At 41.1% G+C, this 16943-nt stretch overlaps 1 protein-coding gene across 1 annotated transcript in view; it reads right to left on the reverse strand.

The window, feature by feature from the left end:
- Positions 1–11868, reverse strand: part of LOC307069799 (olfactory receptor 5J3-like) — a gene marked incomplete at both ends in the record, with an annotated part of 55721 nt that extends 43853 nt beyond the window's left edge. The window contains 2 exons of the mRNA XM_079728114.1: positions 9702–9763; positions 10956–11868. Coding sequence (XP_079584240.1) covers positions 9702–9763; positions 10956–11868 — 975 coding nt within the window. The remainder of the gene's footprint in view (positions 1–9701; positions 9764–10955) is intronic.
- Positions 11869–16943: the final 5075 nt, after the last annotated feature.

The raw sequence follows: 16943 nt of genomic DNA on the forward strand, positions 1-16943 counted from the left end.
TTTAGTGAATAGAATAGAGCAGAAATGATGGTGCATGACTTCCAAGGCTAGGTTAGAAAAGATCATGCAGCATCTACCAGTTTCTCTTAGGACAATTGCTCTAGGAGCATTTAGTTGCCATGCATGTAGTCTGGCTATCATGAAGCCACCATAATGGGGGTGGGGGGGGAAGAAGCCGGAAGAAAAGCATAGGAGAGAAAGAGAGAGAGAAAAAAAAACAGAGAGAAACAGAGAAAGGCAGATAGACAAAGATGGAGCGAGATATGTCTGAGAAGGAATTGGTCCTTGTCCCCAGATGCCAGACATATTAAGTGATGAAGCCTGTAGCTATAAAAGTATTCCACCCCAAATTACCATCTGATTGCAACCACATGAGGGATCCTGAGTGAGAATTCCTACCTGAGTCCAGTCCACCCCAGATTCATGATCAAAATAAATGATTTTTATTGTTTTCTCACTCTTTTGAGGTTTTTTCTTGTGCCAAATAGATAACTGGAATAGCTGATATAGAACATTCTCTAAAATATAATTTTATGCGAAAAAAGTAAGGTGCAGAACAGTGTGTACAGTGAAATAATTTTTACATTTTTCAAAGGCATGTTTTAATGTATTTATAACATGGAAGGATGAATAAAGATGGATAAGAATAGTTGCTCCTTCAGAGGAAAACTGGAGGACTGGAGATAGTGGGTAAGAGGGAAACTTTTTACTGTATACCACTTATTACCATTTAAAAATGTTTTACCATATGTATGTGATATTTTAAAATTTTACCTTGTATCATTTATGAAGCAGAAATAGGATTTGTTTAGGAGTAGAACTCACTTTTTAAAAATTTATTTATTGTTAGTTATTTGTTTATTTCGGCTGTGCTGGGTCTTAGTTGTGGCACGTGGGATCTTCGTTGTGGCATGAGGGATCTTTTAGCTGTTGCACGAGGACTTCTTAGTTGTGGCATGCTTGTGGGATCTAGTTCCCAGACCAGGGATCGAACCTGGGCCCCCTGCATTGGGAGCGCAGAGTCTTACCTACTGGACCACCATGGAAGTCCCAGAACTCACTTTTATGAAGCAAACGTTCCATTATTTCCTTCTGGTTAGTAATGCCAGTCACAGGGAATCTTTCTATGGCTCCTAAAAAGACACTGTTTATACTAACACCTAGTTAGAAATAGATAGGCTGATCTTTCTCTTAAGTAACCACCTTATATAGATATAATTCACATATTTAGATGCAACAAAACTGTTTAAGTTGCACAATTAAATGATTTTTACTATATTAACAGAGTTGTACAACTGTCACCACAATCAATTTTAGAATATTTTCATCATCTTCCCCAAAATCCTTGTACCCATTAGCAGTTACTCCTGATTCTCCTCTCCTCCAGCCCCTGGCAACCACTAGTATATATTTTGTCTCCATAGATTTACCCATTCAGAGCATTGCATATAAATGGAATCATAGAGTATATGGTCTTTTATGACTGGTTTCTTTCACTTAGCATAACGATTTCAAGATTCACTCATGTTGTAGCATGTATCAGTACTTCCATCCTTCTTATAGCTGAATAATATTCCTTTGTTTGGATGTACCACATGTATTCACTCATTCATTGATGGACACTTGGATAGTTGCAACTTTTTGGCTACAGTAGATAATGTTTCTATGAAACTTTATGTATAAGTTTCTGTGTGGACATATATTTTCATTTTTCTTGGGTATATACTTAGGAGTGAAAATTCTGTGTCATATGGTAACTCTATGTTTAACTTTTTGAGGAACTGTCTGACTATTTTAAACAGTGGCGACACCATTTTGCATTCCCACCAGCAGTTTATGAAGTTTACAATTTCTCCACATCCTTGCTAATAAACTGATTCGTAGAAGAAGTGACAAGGGCATAGACACAGAATAAAGATATGAGGAAGAGATGTGGTGAGGGGATCAGGACAGAGACAAGGGAACAGACAAAGCAGGTAGAAAGGCTGGTGGCCTCAAAGAATCCAAGCCTTCAAGAAGATATTAAGCTTGTCTGGATTTAAAATTCCTGATCTTCCAATTGTATTATATTTCTATGTGAGACACAAAAGGTGGAAATGAGAAAAACGTTAGGTTAGAGAAAGAAGATAGGAAAACACTTAATGAGATCATTCTTTCTCTATGGAGACAGAAATAACAAAGTCCCAGTTTAGGTGCTGGACATGCAAAGTCATATCTGATCCTTGAAGAAAGGATAGTTCATTCTTTATCCTGGATTGAAGCTATGCTCTTGCATCTGCCACCACCTTGCCACTATCACCTCTAATCAGGTACAAAGGAGCAGCAACATCTCATCCAGGGTCTTGCTTCTCCATATTTGGGATTCCCCATCACTTGGGCTCCATGGTTTAGAAGATGACTTAATTGTATTCTTGGAGCCTGAGACCAGAACATTACAGGCTTAATGGGTGTTGTTAGATATTACAAGTGGTGTTTTTGACTTGTGAGTAAGGAAATGAAAGTTACACCCTTCACATATGAAGAATTTTAATTCCACTACCCACTATATCTTTTTAATGGAATGCAGTTGCAAACCTTCCCAAATTGCTTCTTGTTTTTTCAACAGTGTAAATGAAGATCTACTGCCTGACGTTCTCCTTAGGTGTAAGTTTTACTACTAATGGCAAATTTTTCTTGAATACTTTTTATGTACATTATCTTATTGAGGTCCCACAATAATCTAGACAGGAAGAAACTGTGATTACCTTTAGGTTTTACATGAGAAAACTGAGGTTATGTTGCTTTTGGCTTGATCAGAGGTTCAAGTTAAAGATGAGTGAATATTGTTGGATAAACACAAGAACTCCTAGCTCTAAAGAAAATGCCTACTGGAGGTGGGTGGAGGGGAGGGTGGGTGGAGGGTTTTCAATGCTGGCAATTATCAAGTAGAAAGGGAGACAGTCGTCTATCCAGATGGTTTAGACTAATGATTCTCAACATGTTCCATGTTATGACACACTAATTTTGTCTAATTTTACTAATTCCCCAAAGCAATATGTGGGTTCTTAAAAGTAATTAAAGTAGAATTAAATATTATGTTAATTAAACATGCCTTTAAATGAATTTAAATGATGTAAATTGGTTTTACCCCTTGGGATAACTGCAAATTGCCTATACTGATTTTGTGACAACTCTGAGTAGGAACCAAAACTAGAGGACCAAACCAGAATATCTCTCAGATCCCTGAATTTGTATCTTAGGAGGTTTATTTCAGATGCCTTTTGGGAACTATGGAAGAAAGTTTCAGTGTTATGGCAAAGTTCATTCTCCTAGAGCTGACTGATCCTCCTCAGATTTACTTTTATTTTAACTCTTCTCTTGGGCTACTCATCCTCCTCTATACTATCACTATAGTACCAAAACTGGCTGTCATCTTCACTGGGGTAAGTCCCCTTTTATCTCTCTGTCCTGCTTAGATTTCTTTACTCACTGTGCCCATGGCCAGCATCCTGTCCAACTTGTTTTCCAAGCACCAAGGGCCATCAACTCCAGTGTCCTTATCAGCTCTTATGCTTTACACTCTATTCTGCAACTTCCACTACTGACCACTTCTTTTGTGATACTCCTCCTTTGATTAAACTGCTATGCCTTCCTCCTTATCCTCTGTGACTCTGAAGCCTTTAATTTCCTCTGCACTGCATTCACAAACAGCCATCTTCCTTACCATCCTCAGAAGGCTCTCAGCTCCAGGGCAAGTACAAGTCCTTCTTGTACTGGCCTCCCATCTGACTGCTCTCAGCCTAGGTTATAGAACTAGGGCATTCACCTGCTTCTCCCCTGACATCCTTGGGATGAACACTCAGTGGCTGGCACAGGCTGGTTTCAGTGTTCTACACTGAAATAATATGCATGTTCAACTCCACAATTTAAGGGAAAATGTCTAGTAAAATCTTTTAGAATATCAGCTTTTTCTCTTTTCCACCCATTCAAATAAAAGTATCATTTAAAGCCTTTGTGTTCACATGAGATTTTATCATAGGAGATAATTCTTCTTCCTAGTAACTTCATTTAGCCAAGGCTCATATGAATTAAACAAAATGTAGTCACATTCAAATTGTGTATTCCATCTCTTGCTTTGAGCACATTGATAGAAGCTAGAAGTCCTTCTTGTCAGTCTTTTCAAAGTTCTTTGTTAACAATTAGTCATGAGAGTTCATCCATACAGTGGGTATTATGCAGCCATTAAACTCAAGAGGAAGAATACTTATCGACATGCATATTTATCTAACATATTTTAAGTGAAAAGGACATGGCACAAAATAGTATTACATTATTATTCCACTAGAAATACATTTATAGACACACACACACACACACGTATGCATGTATTAAAAAGCATAACACTAAAAGGACATATAACAAAGTACTGATGGTTGTCTCCAGATGCTGATTTATATTCCTCTTATTTCTCCATATTTTCCAATTTCTCAATAATGAGCATGCCACTCTTTTATAATCAGGAAAAAAGTAATTTTAGATAATTCAATTAGTTATCAAGGTCAATCAGCATGTGTGGAAAAGGTGGCAGTTCTTACTGAAGAGAAATTAACACCTTTATTGTTGTTTCGAATTGAGGTTATATTTTTTAAGGTAGGAACACATCTCTAAATTTAAAATGTAAGTTAGTGGGCACTTACTGAGCTCTAAATAGTCATTTCACATATCCCTTTTCAAGAAAAACATAAAGTAAAACCAACTTATATTTGACTTTTTCTTTAAGTACTTAAAGATACTTAAGTATCTCTCACCTCTCTCCCCATTCTCTTCTTTATGCTTCTATACTGCCTAGAATAAGTTTGTATACACCATGAATACTTAGAAAATATTTGTTGATGGACTTGTTTATTTCTGTTTTCCATTAATCCTAGCCGAGCCATGTTCTCAGAATTCTACAAAATGTATTCTGCCTCTTCAGAAGCCTGATATCTGTTCCTACTGCCCCTGTTTAGTGCTCTGGGTCCCAGAACTCCACTTGTGCAGTGTGAGACAGACCTCAGCTGGTTCCACGCTCCAGGATTTCTCCCCTTGCAGGGATTGTGGGTTTGCTCCAGCCAGTCCCCCTGATCCACAGAGGCTTGACCTGGAGGCCACTCAATATCCAGGAGGCCAGATGGGGACATTCCTCCCTGAATGGGACACCCCTGACCACATCCTCAAGGAAACCCAAGTGGCTGACAGAAGAAGTGTCAGCTCCGGGCCAAAGGAGTCCCTGAGATGTCCTTGGCTTGGACAATAGCTAGGAACCACACAGCCAGCTGGACTCCGTGGCTCAGCCTTTGCGGGCTGTAGGATCCTGTCACTGGGACCCCCAGCACCACCCTCCCCACAATATCGGAGCATTTGCTCAGGCCCCCGATTCAGCCTGAGGACTGGCTCTGGCTGAGTTCAGTGTGGCTGAGAACTGTCTCAGCAGGGTCCTTCAGTCAGAGAGACCAAGACCAAATGCTTCTCTGAGCACCGCCACCTGAAGCAGTGCTGGGGAGGGAGACCCAGGCCGGAATAGCTGGAGAAGCCCACCCCCCAAGTGTAGCTGAGTGCAGCCCACCCTGTGTGCATGCGGGGCGGGGATGGAGGGCTTGGAGGAGACGTGCTGAGAGCTCCCTGGAAAGCAAGGCTTAGCTTCTCCTGCAACTTTGAGTGGCAGATGCAGAGAGGGGTCAGTGATTATTCTCTTATAGCATCTGAGGGGACAGAGTTGCTGCCTTAACTTATAGAGGCCTCCCTCCACCCACCATCCCTCATCCCCTCACTGGGAGGGGCCTTGCTCCCTCTGGAAGGGCTGGCCTAGGCCCCACTGGTTTCACACCTAGTTCTGACTCCATGACTGTCCATGTCCCTAAGGACTGGAGCTGCAGCAGCAAGACTGAGATAGGAACGCCAGAGATTGCCTTGGAGAGTCTCTTCCATTAGCCCTATAATTATGAACCACTATTTATAAGACAATAAGGATATCCTCTTCTTGAAAGCTAGTTGGAGAAGCAGCAGAACTAGATGTGAGGTCCCTGAGGCTGAGTTTGGTAGTTTTGAGATCCAGTATGGTACAGCCTAACACTAACTCAAATGGGTCCTGAGTCTGTAAAAGAAGAAACTCTAAACCGTACCACTGACAGCTGGCTGGGCTCACTCAGTTTGTATAAATCTAGTGGGCTTCCCCTTAAGCCTGAGAAGTCACTGGAGACTAAGTCTGGTTATATGCTGTGCAAGCTGGGTAAATACCATTTGGAACACAGGCCTATAGCAGATCCAGAGTAAACAAAACCTGATGCCTGTATTGAATACCCGAAAATTGTAGAACCCTACAATAAGGATAAGTATATTCTTATTATCCTTATTTTACAGATAAGAAAACTGAGATAGGAAAGTTAAGTAACTTGTCTAAGGTCAAAGAATTAGAAAGTGAGGGAGGTGGGCCTCGAAGTCTGGCAGTCTGAATCAGAGCTTGTGCTCTTAACCACTACATTATACTGCCTGACAAAGATAAAAGAAATCCTTCTCCCTAAGCAGAACTGGCTTCATGGACATGTGATCAGTGCAGTGGTACAGCACCCTGAGCTTAGAAGAGCCTTGTACTTGGGGTTTAATGCCACTGTCTTAATTTTAATAATTTGAATTTGTGCTTTGTAAGTGAAAACCAAAATGTGATAGAATAATTGAGTAGGCACTTGAAGCTTGGAGTCTCAGCTAGCACATAGTCCCATCTTTCACTGCTTCTTCACCTCCCTGGGACAGATTATTGATTGCCACTTCCCTGTCCATTAATACTCAGGGCCCCACCCAGCCTCTTCTTCTCTGTCTCACCCAGTGACTGCTGCAACCCTCCACTCTCAGGGATCTGGGCATGGGCCCAGGGAGGATTGGGGTCAGGTACACATGCCCTGCAACATCTCAGGGTTGGACGTGATGACAGCCAGCCATCCTGGCCCCAGGGTGGTAATGCCATTGCACATTTGGCAGATCACCCAGCAGGGCTCATTGCCCACCCTGATCCAGGTACCTAGTGTATCCTGGTGTAGAGGTTGCAATACCCTTGATGGTCACCTGTCCACCATGGGTTGGGGCAGCTGACCCATGGGAAGAGGATATGCCTGGTTCTACCTACTCACTCCTGACCAGGGTACAATGCATCTGTCCAGCAGGTAGGAGGAGGACCCAGCAGCCAGTGGGCCCCGCACATGTGCATCAGATCACAGGGCGGGGTCACAGGGCACTTGTGAGGCTATACACTTGCCCCACAAGTATCCCTGTGCCTGAGAGGGTATGACATTAAATGGAAAATTTTAAGCACCATGAGAGGTTGACAGAAACACTCCAGTAGAAAGGAAAAAAACTTTCTATCTGAATACCTTTTTTTTTTTTTTTTGTTACGCGGGCCTCTCACTGTTGTGGCCTCTCCCCTTGCGGAGCACAGGCTCCGGTCGCACAGGCCCAGCGGCCATGGCTCACGGGCCCAGCCGCTCCGCGGCATGTGGGATCTTCCCGGACCGGGGCATGAACCCGTGTCCCCTGCATCGGCAGGCGGACTCTCAACCACTGCGCCACCAGGGAAGCCCCTGAATACCTTTAATAGCACTTTTTCTTGCTTTTTGAACAGGGACTTCACATAACATTTTGCACTGGGGCTACAAATTAAATAGCCAGTTCTGACTGTAAGGACTGTCTATTACTAAAGTATTTTGTTATCCCCTGAGATCTACCATTCCCTGTGTAGAAATGATGAAGCTGATGAGGTTTGAACTGTCTTTAGTCTTGCTGGGGCTGTTTAGAGAATAGGGGACACTTCTACTTGCCAAGGAAGAAGCCCATTTCGTCCCAAACTCCCAGCTGTGTTAAGTATCTCACATCATGAGAGGGGTTTAGGAGGATGTGGTAGTAGACAATATTCTGTGGTAGGAATCAGGAGACCTGAATTCCAAATCTGCCTCTCCCTCTGACTAGCCGAGAATGCTGCTCTCCCTTGGGGACACTGTGTGTCTTCATATGTGAAAAGAGCAGTTTCAATTAACCTAGCGTTTTCAGACTGTCATTGAGTTTCTAGAGCAGTGCCTCAGAGAGGGAGAGGTGAGTGCTAGGCAATGGGGCTATAGGCACCCCACACTTTTCCAGCCAAATCTGTTCCACTTTTGTTTTATATTTTTTTGTTCTGCATTGGAATTCACTTAAAGAAATAATTCCAATGCTTAAAAAATTAAAACCCGTAATTCTCAATGATCTCTATGGGCCCTTATACCTCTGAGTTCTGATTGTGAGAGTCTTTAACCTTGAATCCTACAAAAAGGATGATCTTTATTCCAGGAAGAAATCTATGATATGCATGGGCTGGTTACCATAGAAGAAGAGAAATCCAGGGAGGACAAGGGGTTAAAGGGCAAAGGCCTGGGTGGTATAGAACTAAAAGATAAGGGCAATGAAGAAGAGGTTCAGGTTCCCTACTGTGGGTTGAGTGTTAACAGGAAACATCCATAAAACCAGGAGATTCAGCTAGATGATCATGTCTCAAGAGGTAAGATTTTCTACCTCTCCTCCATTACATGGTAGAATGTAACAATGTCTTGTGGATAAAATTAACTGAATAAGGAAAAGCGTTAGCTGGGAGTGAACTTCAACTCTGCTAATGTTTTTTGAGCCTTTACCGGGTACCAAACTTTAGGCTAGACTTAGGGTGGAAGATAAAAAAAATTAACCAAATATGGCTCCATCTTTCCAAAAGTGTTTCAACACAGGTGAGCAAAATAGAAATTCTGAAAAATGCACAGAGTATTTTATAAGGCCAAGCATCATAATGGTAAAATAGAGGTGCAAAGTACAATGGGAAAACAGTGTATGAATACTCACTTCCATCTGAAATGTCAAGAAAAGTTATCTGGAAATGAAGATTGGATTTAAGTTTGGACTTTATAAATGAATAGGACTTGGACGAGCAGGACCTGAAGGTCTTCACATACCAAATTTAGAAGTTTGGAATACGTGTTATAGGCAAAGAGAAACATGGAAAAGTTGTAAGCAGTGTGGAGGTTAGGAGAAGGCTGATCTGGTTGGATTTACATTTAAACCACTGGGCTTGTTATGTGAAAAGTAAATTTAATAGGATCCAGGGTGGATTCATAGAGAGGAGATAAAAGACTATTTTCCTAATCCAGGCAAGAAAGGAGTGTGCCATGATCCAGCACAGTGCCAGTGGCAGTGAAAAAGAAACTAATACAAGAGGCATTTGGGAGGGAGAATTGACAGGATTTGGTAATTGATTAAATACAGGGAGCTACAGGGCAGGGAAGTAACAAGGATTCACTCAGGTTTTGGGCTTAAGAAACTGGGTGATGCCATTCACTCAGGGTACAAGGAAAGAGGAGAGCAGGTTTAGAAGAGTTCAGTTTCTGAACGTTAAGTTTGAAGTGCCTAAGGAACTTTCAAGTGGAGGTTCTACTTGGTAACTAGATATAATGATCTGGAGCTCTAAGGGGACTGGTTTTCACACAGCTACCAAATAAACCACATTCCCTCACAACTGGGTTTTAGGAGTCCTTGGCAGATGGCTACTAAGGCTAGACAGTTTCTGGGAATAGAGGCAGAGGCAAAACCATTCTTGAGGCCCCAAAATTGCATCTAACCTAGATGTAGCTAAATACTACTTTCTATTTTCCTTGCAGCTTGAGCCACTCAATTACTTTTCCCCAACTAGTTGTTTGATATTGGTCACTTTCTCTTCTCTTGGCCTTGATTTCCTCATCTATAAAAGTAAGATATTAAGGTTTTATATTCTTCAGATATAGGATTGTTTGTTTTTATGGATAGCCTGTTCAACATATTTAGATAAGATAGCAATATCCATGCATTTCGTGCATCTTTACAAATTCTGAGGACTAGCCATGGACTAATAAATTAACTGGGGTTCTACTTACACTTGTGTTTCATATTGGAAGTATATTCAGAAATACTAATGGATTTGGCTCAGATCCATTCAAACTTTGCATAAAAAAAAACCCATCGCTGCAATTCAGGCCTGGAATTTTCATTAATAAATGATCCATTGTTCCTTGCAAAAGATCTTCAAATCCTAGTCTAGCTAGTGAAACCAATCTCTTGTTTGGCTGAGTACTGTTCTCTTTAAGATTTATCCCTGTAGGGCTTCCCTAGTGGCACAGTGGTTGAGAGTCCGCCTGCCGATGCAGGGGACACGGGTTCGTGCCCCGGTCCGGGAAGATCCCACATGCCACGGAGCGGGTGGGCCCGTGAGCCATGGCCGCTGAGCCTGCGCGTCCGGAGCCTGTGCTCCACAACGGGAGAGGCCACAACAGTGAGAGGCCCGCGTACCGCAAAAAAAAAAAAAAAAACAGATTTATCCCTGTAAATCTCAATAATTGCACATGTGAATTCATATATAGACTTACATTTTACAGCTTCACTGTGGCAGATATCATAGAGCATTTGGAAAACACACATCTAGGAATATTCTGAGTCCTTATGAAAGATATGGATTTAACTTAATTCAGCCTAAGGGATATCAAGGAAATCCTCTATATAAGTACATGAGTGGTAAAGCAAAGGAATTAATGTTCTTTTCTATAACTTATAGTCAAATTACATTGTTTTCTAACCTTGTTATCTTGGAATTAACTCATGACTAGTGTTATACTCGTTCACAACTCAGACTGACATATTCATACCCACATATATTATTTCCTCCTCTTAAAGTATTTCTTATCAGTTGTTTCAGAAAATACACATCATTTTGTCCATATAATTTCTTCCTATCATATTGCTGTTTATCTAAGCATCTACACCTAAACACTTAGCCAGAGCAATTCAATTATTCTTAAAAGGCTTTATTCGCAGGTAAGGAAAACACTGTGAATAGAACTATGAGCAAGTCTTCACAGAATATATTACATTTTGGAGACACAGAATGGGAGATTAGGGACTTTTCTTCAATATTTTCTGTAGAGCAACTTTCACTTCCTGGTTTCTCAAACTATAGATGAGAGGATTTAACACTGGGATCACCATTGCATAAAACACTGAGACCATCTGATTTCCTGCCTGGGATCCACGTTGAGAGGGCTGCAAGTAGGTGTACATAGTTGTTCCATAGTATAGGCCAACAGCAGTCAAGTGGGAAGCACAGGTAGAGAAAGCTTTTTGCCTGCCAGAAGCTGAGGGAATTCTCAGGATAGTCATGAGGACAGACAGGCAGGAGACAAGGATTACCATAATGGAGGTGATCAGGGTGAATCCTCCACAGCCAACAATCAAGATCTGGGTGACCCAGTGGTCTGAGCAAGCCAGTGTCAACAGTAGAGGGTTGTCACAGAAGTGAGGAAGGACATGTGGTTGACAGAATGATAGTTGTGTGATGGAAGTTGTCACAGAAACCATGTTAACTAATCCACCAAGGTAGCATCCTGCTACCAATTCGAGATGACGGACTCTAGACATGGTGATGTGGTAGAGCAGTGGGTGACAAATGGCAGTATAGTGGTCATAGGCCATGGAAGCCAAAATGTTGCATTCAGCAGAGGCAAAGATTATGGACAAGCCCATTTGAGTCACACATGCAAGCAAAGAGACAGCCTGCAACTTAGATAACAAATTTGCTAAAGTCTCTGGGATCGTGACAGAAGAAAAACAGACATCAAGAAAGGACAGATTAGAGAGGAAAAAATACATGGGGGTGTGGAGGCAGGGACTGACTCTGATCAGGACTACCAGGCCTAGATTCCCCAACACAGTGACAATATAAACAATAAGGAAGACTCCAAATAGCAGGATCCCAAGCTGAGGGTTATCTGTCATGCCCAGAAGGATGAGGTCAATCACTGTAGATGAATTCTCCATCAACACAAGCTGGGTGTTATCTTGATGAGGTAAGAGTGCTTTTGACATGCTTTAAGTGAGGAAATAATAGAAAACTGGATGATACGGGTAAAACAGTCCCACTCAAAACACATGAATCCACAGCACTCTCCAACCCTTCCCTGCGTCTACAATCTCACTTGAAACACCTTCCCAAATAGTATCACTATTTCCCAAGCATAACATTGGGAAAGTAATGATAGGAGAAAAAAGGGGAAGGAAAATGAGGTAAAGAAAATTCAGAAAGCAAAAGGAACACAGCAGTAAGAAAGTAAAGGCCTAGGATGCAAAAGACACTTAATATTTGTTGAAGGAATAAATGAAGTAGAAAGAAAAACAGATGTCATCAGGAGATGTTCTTTACTAATACATATATCACAACATTGTAAATCAATTATACTCCAATAAAAATGTTTTAAAAAATAAAAGAGATCGGCTCGGTGCTTTGTGGCCGCCTGGAGGGGTGGGATGGGGAGGGTGGGAGGGAGGGAGAGGCAGGAGGGAGGGGATGTGGGAACAGATGTATATGTATGACTGATTCACTTTGTTGTAAAGCAGAGACTAATAAAAAAAAGAAAAGAGACTTTTAAATTAAAAAAAGAGAGAGAGAGATGTACTTTACTGATACAGGACTACAAACTCTTAGAAAATTTGGGGGTATGGAATTCCATCTCACCCTCCCTCACTTTTCCAAATCAATCTCAAGGAATTATTGCAGATGAAGTAACAATATAGTAAATATGTCAACTGATTTCATCTTGACAGACAGCCCCCTCCTCCCTTCAGTATTAGTGACATTGTTTCTGAAAAAGTAGAAGTCACAAATACTCACTATTTTGCTTGGTAAGTAAAGGGTTTTCCAGGACCTTGATCACCTCTTCACTGGTAGATTGTTGCAGAATCAGAATGCCCCGAAATGGCCATCAGAAACTGAACTCAAGGTTATCAGGTATCATTTGGATCCTGTGAAAGAGCAACCGAAAGATTCATGAAGTTGTTGTCTGATCATCACCTGATCGATTCCTTTAACTATGCTTGGGGCAAAGGTTATGCAGCTGCACAAAACTAACTGCAAATTCCACAAGGACTTGTTGGTCAGATCTGTCTGAGCAAAGGGCCAGGTCACAAAATAGTTGGAGTCAGGTGGCACTGAGGCTAAGTGCATGGACTCTGTCCCCCTCTCTTGTGGTCACAGGATATTTCTAATGCTGACTTGCTCCCTCACACAAATGCCTGGGTCTTACCCTGGATGAAGCACCAAACAAGAGAAGGGATAAATCCATACAGATCCATCTCCACTTATACAATTTAAACTAAATCAGAACCCTTGTGTTTCACTGGATGGCCATCAGCAAGGGGTGTTTAGAAGGGATTCCTGTATTCAGTGAGAGTGTGGACAAGGAAACCTCAGAGGGCTCTCCCAACTTTGATTTAAAAAAAAAAAAAAAGAAAAAAAAGCCTATCTGTTTCAATTCACCAGAAAACATAGGTTCTTTATTTGGTGTAGTAGTTAAGGTGTCTGATTCTGGAGCTATACGGACCTATTTGAATCCTGGTTTTGGAGATCACTCGTTCTGTGACTTAGGACTTAACCTACCTAAGTGCACTAATCAGTAAAAGAAGGGCACTAATAAGACCCACGTTATGAGGCAATAGCAAAGGTTAAACTAAATATTTTAAGTAAAACACTTGGTACATATTAATTGCTCACTGACTTCTACGCTCTTTATTCCTTTATGACCACTCCTACTTATGTATTTACTATTTTTTTTCTTCTGCATTTCACTAAATGGAAGCAGAGGTATTGTTTTTTGTATACTATTATCGTTTTAGACCAACAGCAGTGAACCTTAGAGACTGGCTGAAGTATAATCTCCATGTTTCACCCCCTAACCATCCCTCAGACACACACACACACACACAGACACACACACACACACACACACACACACACACACACACACACACACCACAGCAGTTTTGTCTGGAGCAGATGAAAGAAGCATCTTTTACTTGTGGTAGTAATTCACTCCTTTTTGCTCTATCCAAACTGTTGGAGTTAACTCCTGCTGCTAGTGCTGCTGCTGCTCAGCACAGCAGCCTGCCCAGTGGAATATTCAACTTATACCTCCAAAATGGGAAGACTGGAGGAGAAATCCTGGGCTGAGTGGAGACAATGGATAAAACACTGTTTTGAGAGACAAAAGACATGAGTTCTAGTCCTGGCACTAATTTGTATTGTCTTTCAGTGGAAAAGCCACTTACCCCCTTTGAGCCCCATATTTTCTCATCTTGAAAATGGAAAAAGCAATATCCACCATGGCATTCTTTTAGGGTTGGCATGAGGATCAAATAAGATAATGAATGTGAAAACACTCCGTAAACTCTGAAGGGTGATACAATACACCTGGAACGGATCCCTATTATTCTTCCATCATGGGAGGTGGGAGAGGGAGGAGGAATGCGTCAATATGATCATTTTCTGCTGCCTGCTTCAGTTCCTGCTTACAGAGCTGTACTCTTTGCCCTCCCACTCACCCCCTACACACACATCATCTATTCTGCCTCTCCACTGTGAAAGTTTCAACCTGTGAAGGCTTAAACAAACAGCTCTCGGTTGTTCATGTATCTTGAATCACAAACGACAGGTTTTCAATGTTAGTTTCACGTCCTTGTATCATTTTTTAAATTTCCCATTTTAGGCTAACACTATTCCTTGATGTCTGTATCCATTGCAGGCATTCAAAAAATATTAGTTGAATGAATAAATGACTCTCTATTAGTCTTTAGAACATAGTGAAATCTTCCCTTAAAATAAGATTGAATTGCTTTTTCTTCCCCAAAGAAATAAACATACAAAATTAAGACTGTATTAAGGAAATGATTGGATACACCCCATCTGCACATGCCACTGCATTAACTAGTGTCAATATAACAGCCAGAATGGGTATGTTATTAACTTGGCTAATGTGTCTTGGATATGTACTTATAGGAAATAATCAGGCACTCCTCTTATTTGTTGAAGAAGTAACCTTTCATGTTCAAAAAATGCATTCATGTAAATTTACAGTACCAGATGTTTAAGAAAAATTTTTTGGTTACCCGTCTTTTCTTCAGTTATGTAGCTCACTGGGAATCTTCCAAAAATAGCATAACATTTAGAATTTAAATAAAAATTCACTTATTTACTTATTCAATAATTTTTTTTTTAATGCGGTACGCGGGCCTCTCACTGCCGTGGCCTCTCCCATTGCGGAGCACAGGCTCTGGACGCACAGGCTCAGCGGCCATGGCTCACGGGCCCAGCCGCTCCGCAGCATGTGGGATCTTCCCGGACCGGGGCACGAACCCGTGTCCCCTGCATCAGCAGGCAGACTCTCAACCACTGTGCCACCAGGGAAGCCCTAAAATTTCTTTTTTTAAACATCTTTATTGGAGTATAATTGCTTTACAATGGTGTGTTAGTTTCTGCTTTATAACAAAGTGAATCAGTTATACATACACATATGTCCGCATATCTCTTCCCTCTTGCATCTCCCTCCCTCCCACCCTCCCTATCCCATCCCTCTAGGTGGCCACAAAGCACCGAGCTGATCTCCCTGTGCTATGCAGCTGCTTCCCAATAGCTATCTATTTTACATTTGGTAGTGTATATATGTCCATGTCACTCTCTCAGTGCAGTCTTCCAAAAAATCATATATTCCAACCCACATATTTCCAGATGAAGAAACAGAAGTCCAGAGAGGTTAAGAGACTTGTCTAAGGTCTCACAATGAATCAGTAGCAGAGCTGGTGTTGGCACCCAGATCTCCTTGACCTAATTCAGTGACCTTTTCACATCACTATCTGGCTTTCCCCTTAATTTGTTTTCTGAAGTTATTCTGGATAGGACTTTCACATTTGGTACATTCATTCTTTCAATAACAGATGAAATAACAGCGTCATCCTCTGTTGCTGTATTTGAGCTATACAATCTTGTGAAAATATCTTGCTCTTTCTGGGTCCTAGTTTCTTCATCAATAAAATGAAGCAGCTAGATTAGGTGGTCTCTGAGGCTCTTTCCAGCTTTGAGCTCTAATTTCCCATGGCTCTGTGAGTTAAACTGTACACACATCATTGGTCATTCTCAATATCTGACTGAGGGATGCTGAAAGATAATTTCTGTAATTCCATGAATCTAGGCTATACAAACCACTCCATCCTACTTGCTCTCTCAGCCCTCACAGTGACAGAAATGTCATATTGGTGTTTGGTCTTAGTGCGAGGCACTGAGGTAAGAGCATGGGAGGGATGTTTCCAAACTTACTAGCCACCTTAAGGTAGAAAAGCTCAATCAAAGATCGGGTTAAAGTGTCCAGGTTATGTCACATTCTAACCCTATAATCTCAGACAGTTTTTTCAACCTCTCTGCCATCAATTCCCTTATCTAAAATGGAAATAATTTTACCTAAATTAAATGACTGTTTTGAAGATTAAATAAGAAAAAATATACAAAGTGCTTAACAGATATTTAGGTGCTTAATAAATGTTGCGTTGGCTTCTCCTTAAAAGTCCATTTTGTGTTTTATGATTCCATATATATGAAAGGTCCAGAACAGGCAAATCTACACAGGCAGAAAGTAGATTAGTGGTTGCCAAGGTCTTGAGGAGTGGTGCAGGAATGGTAGGTATGGAGGTTGGTTTGTCTGCTTGTTTGTTTTGATCAAAAGCTACCTGATCCTTAAAAATTTATGGACTTATACTTTTAATAGGTCTTAAACTTTTAACACTTATGTTGCCAAGGACCTTATTGTTCCTTTATTTCAATGTCCACCATTATTTGATATTCCCATATGTTTACAAGTTTCTCAGCCTTTCTCTCTTTTTTTGGTGATGAAATGTTCTAAAATTATGGTGAAGGTTGCACAATTCTGAATATACTAAAAATTCTTGAATGTACACACATTCACATGTGTGTATTTTATGGTATGTGAATTACATCTCAATAAATCTGTTACCAAAAAAAGTAATCCTGATGAGTACTAGGGGAAAAAGTCCATTATAGATTGGTCATCCTT

Source organism: Hyperoodon ampullatus, assembly GCF_949752795.1.
Source record: "Hyperoodon ampullatus genome assembly, chromosome: X".
Taxonomy (NCBI): domain Eukaryota; kingdom Metazoa; phylum Chordata; class Mammalia; order Artiodactyla; family Ziphiidae; genus Hyperoodon; species Hyperoodon ampullatus.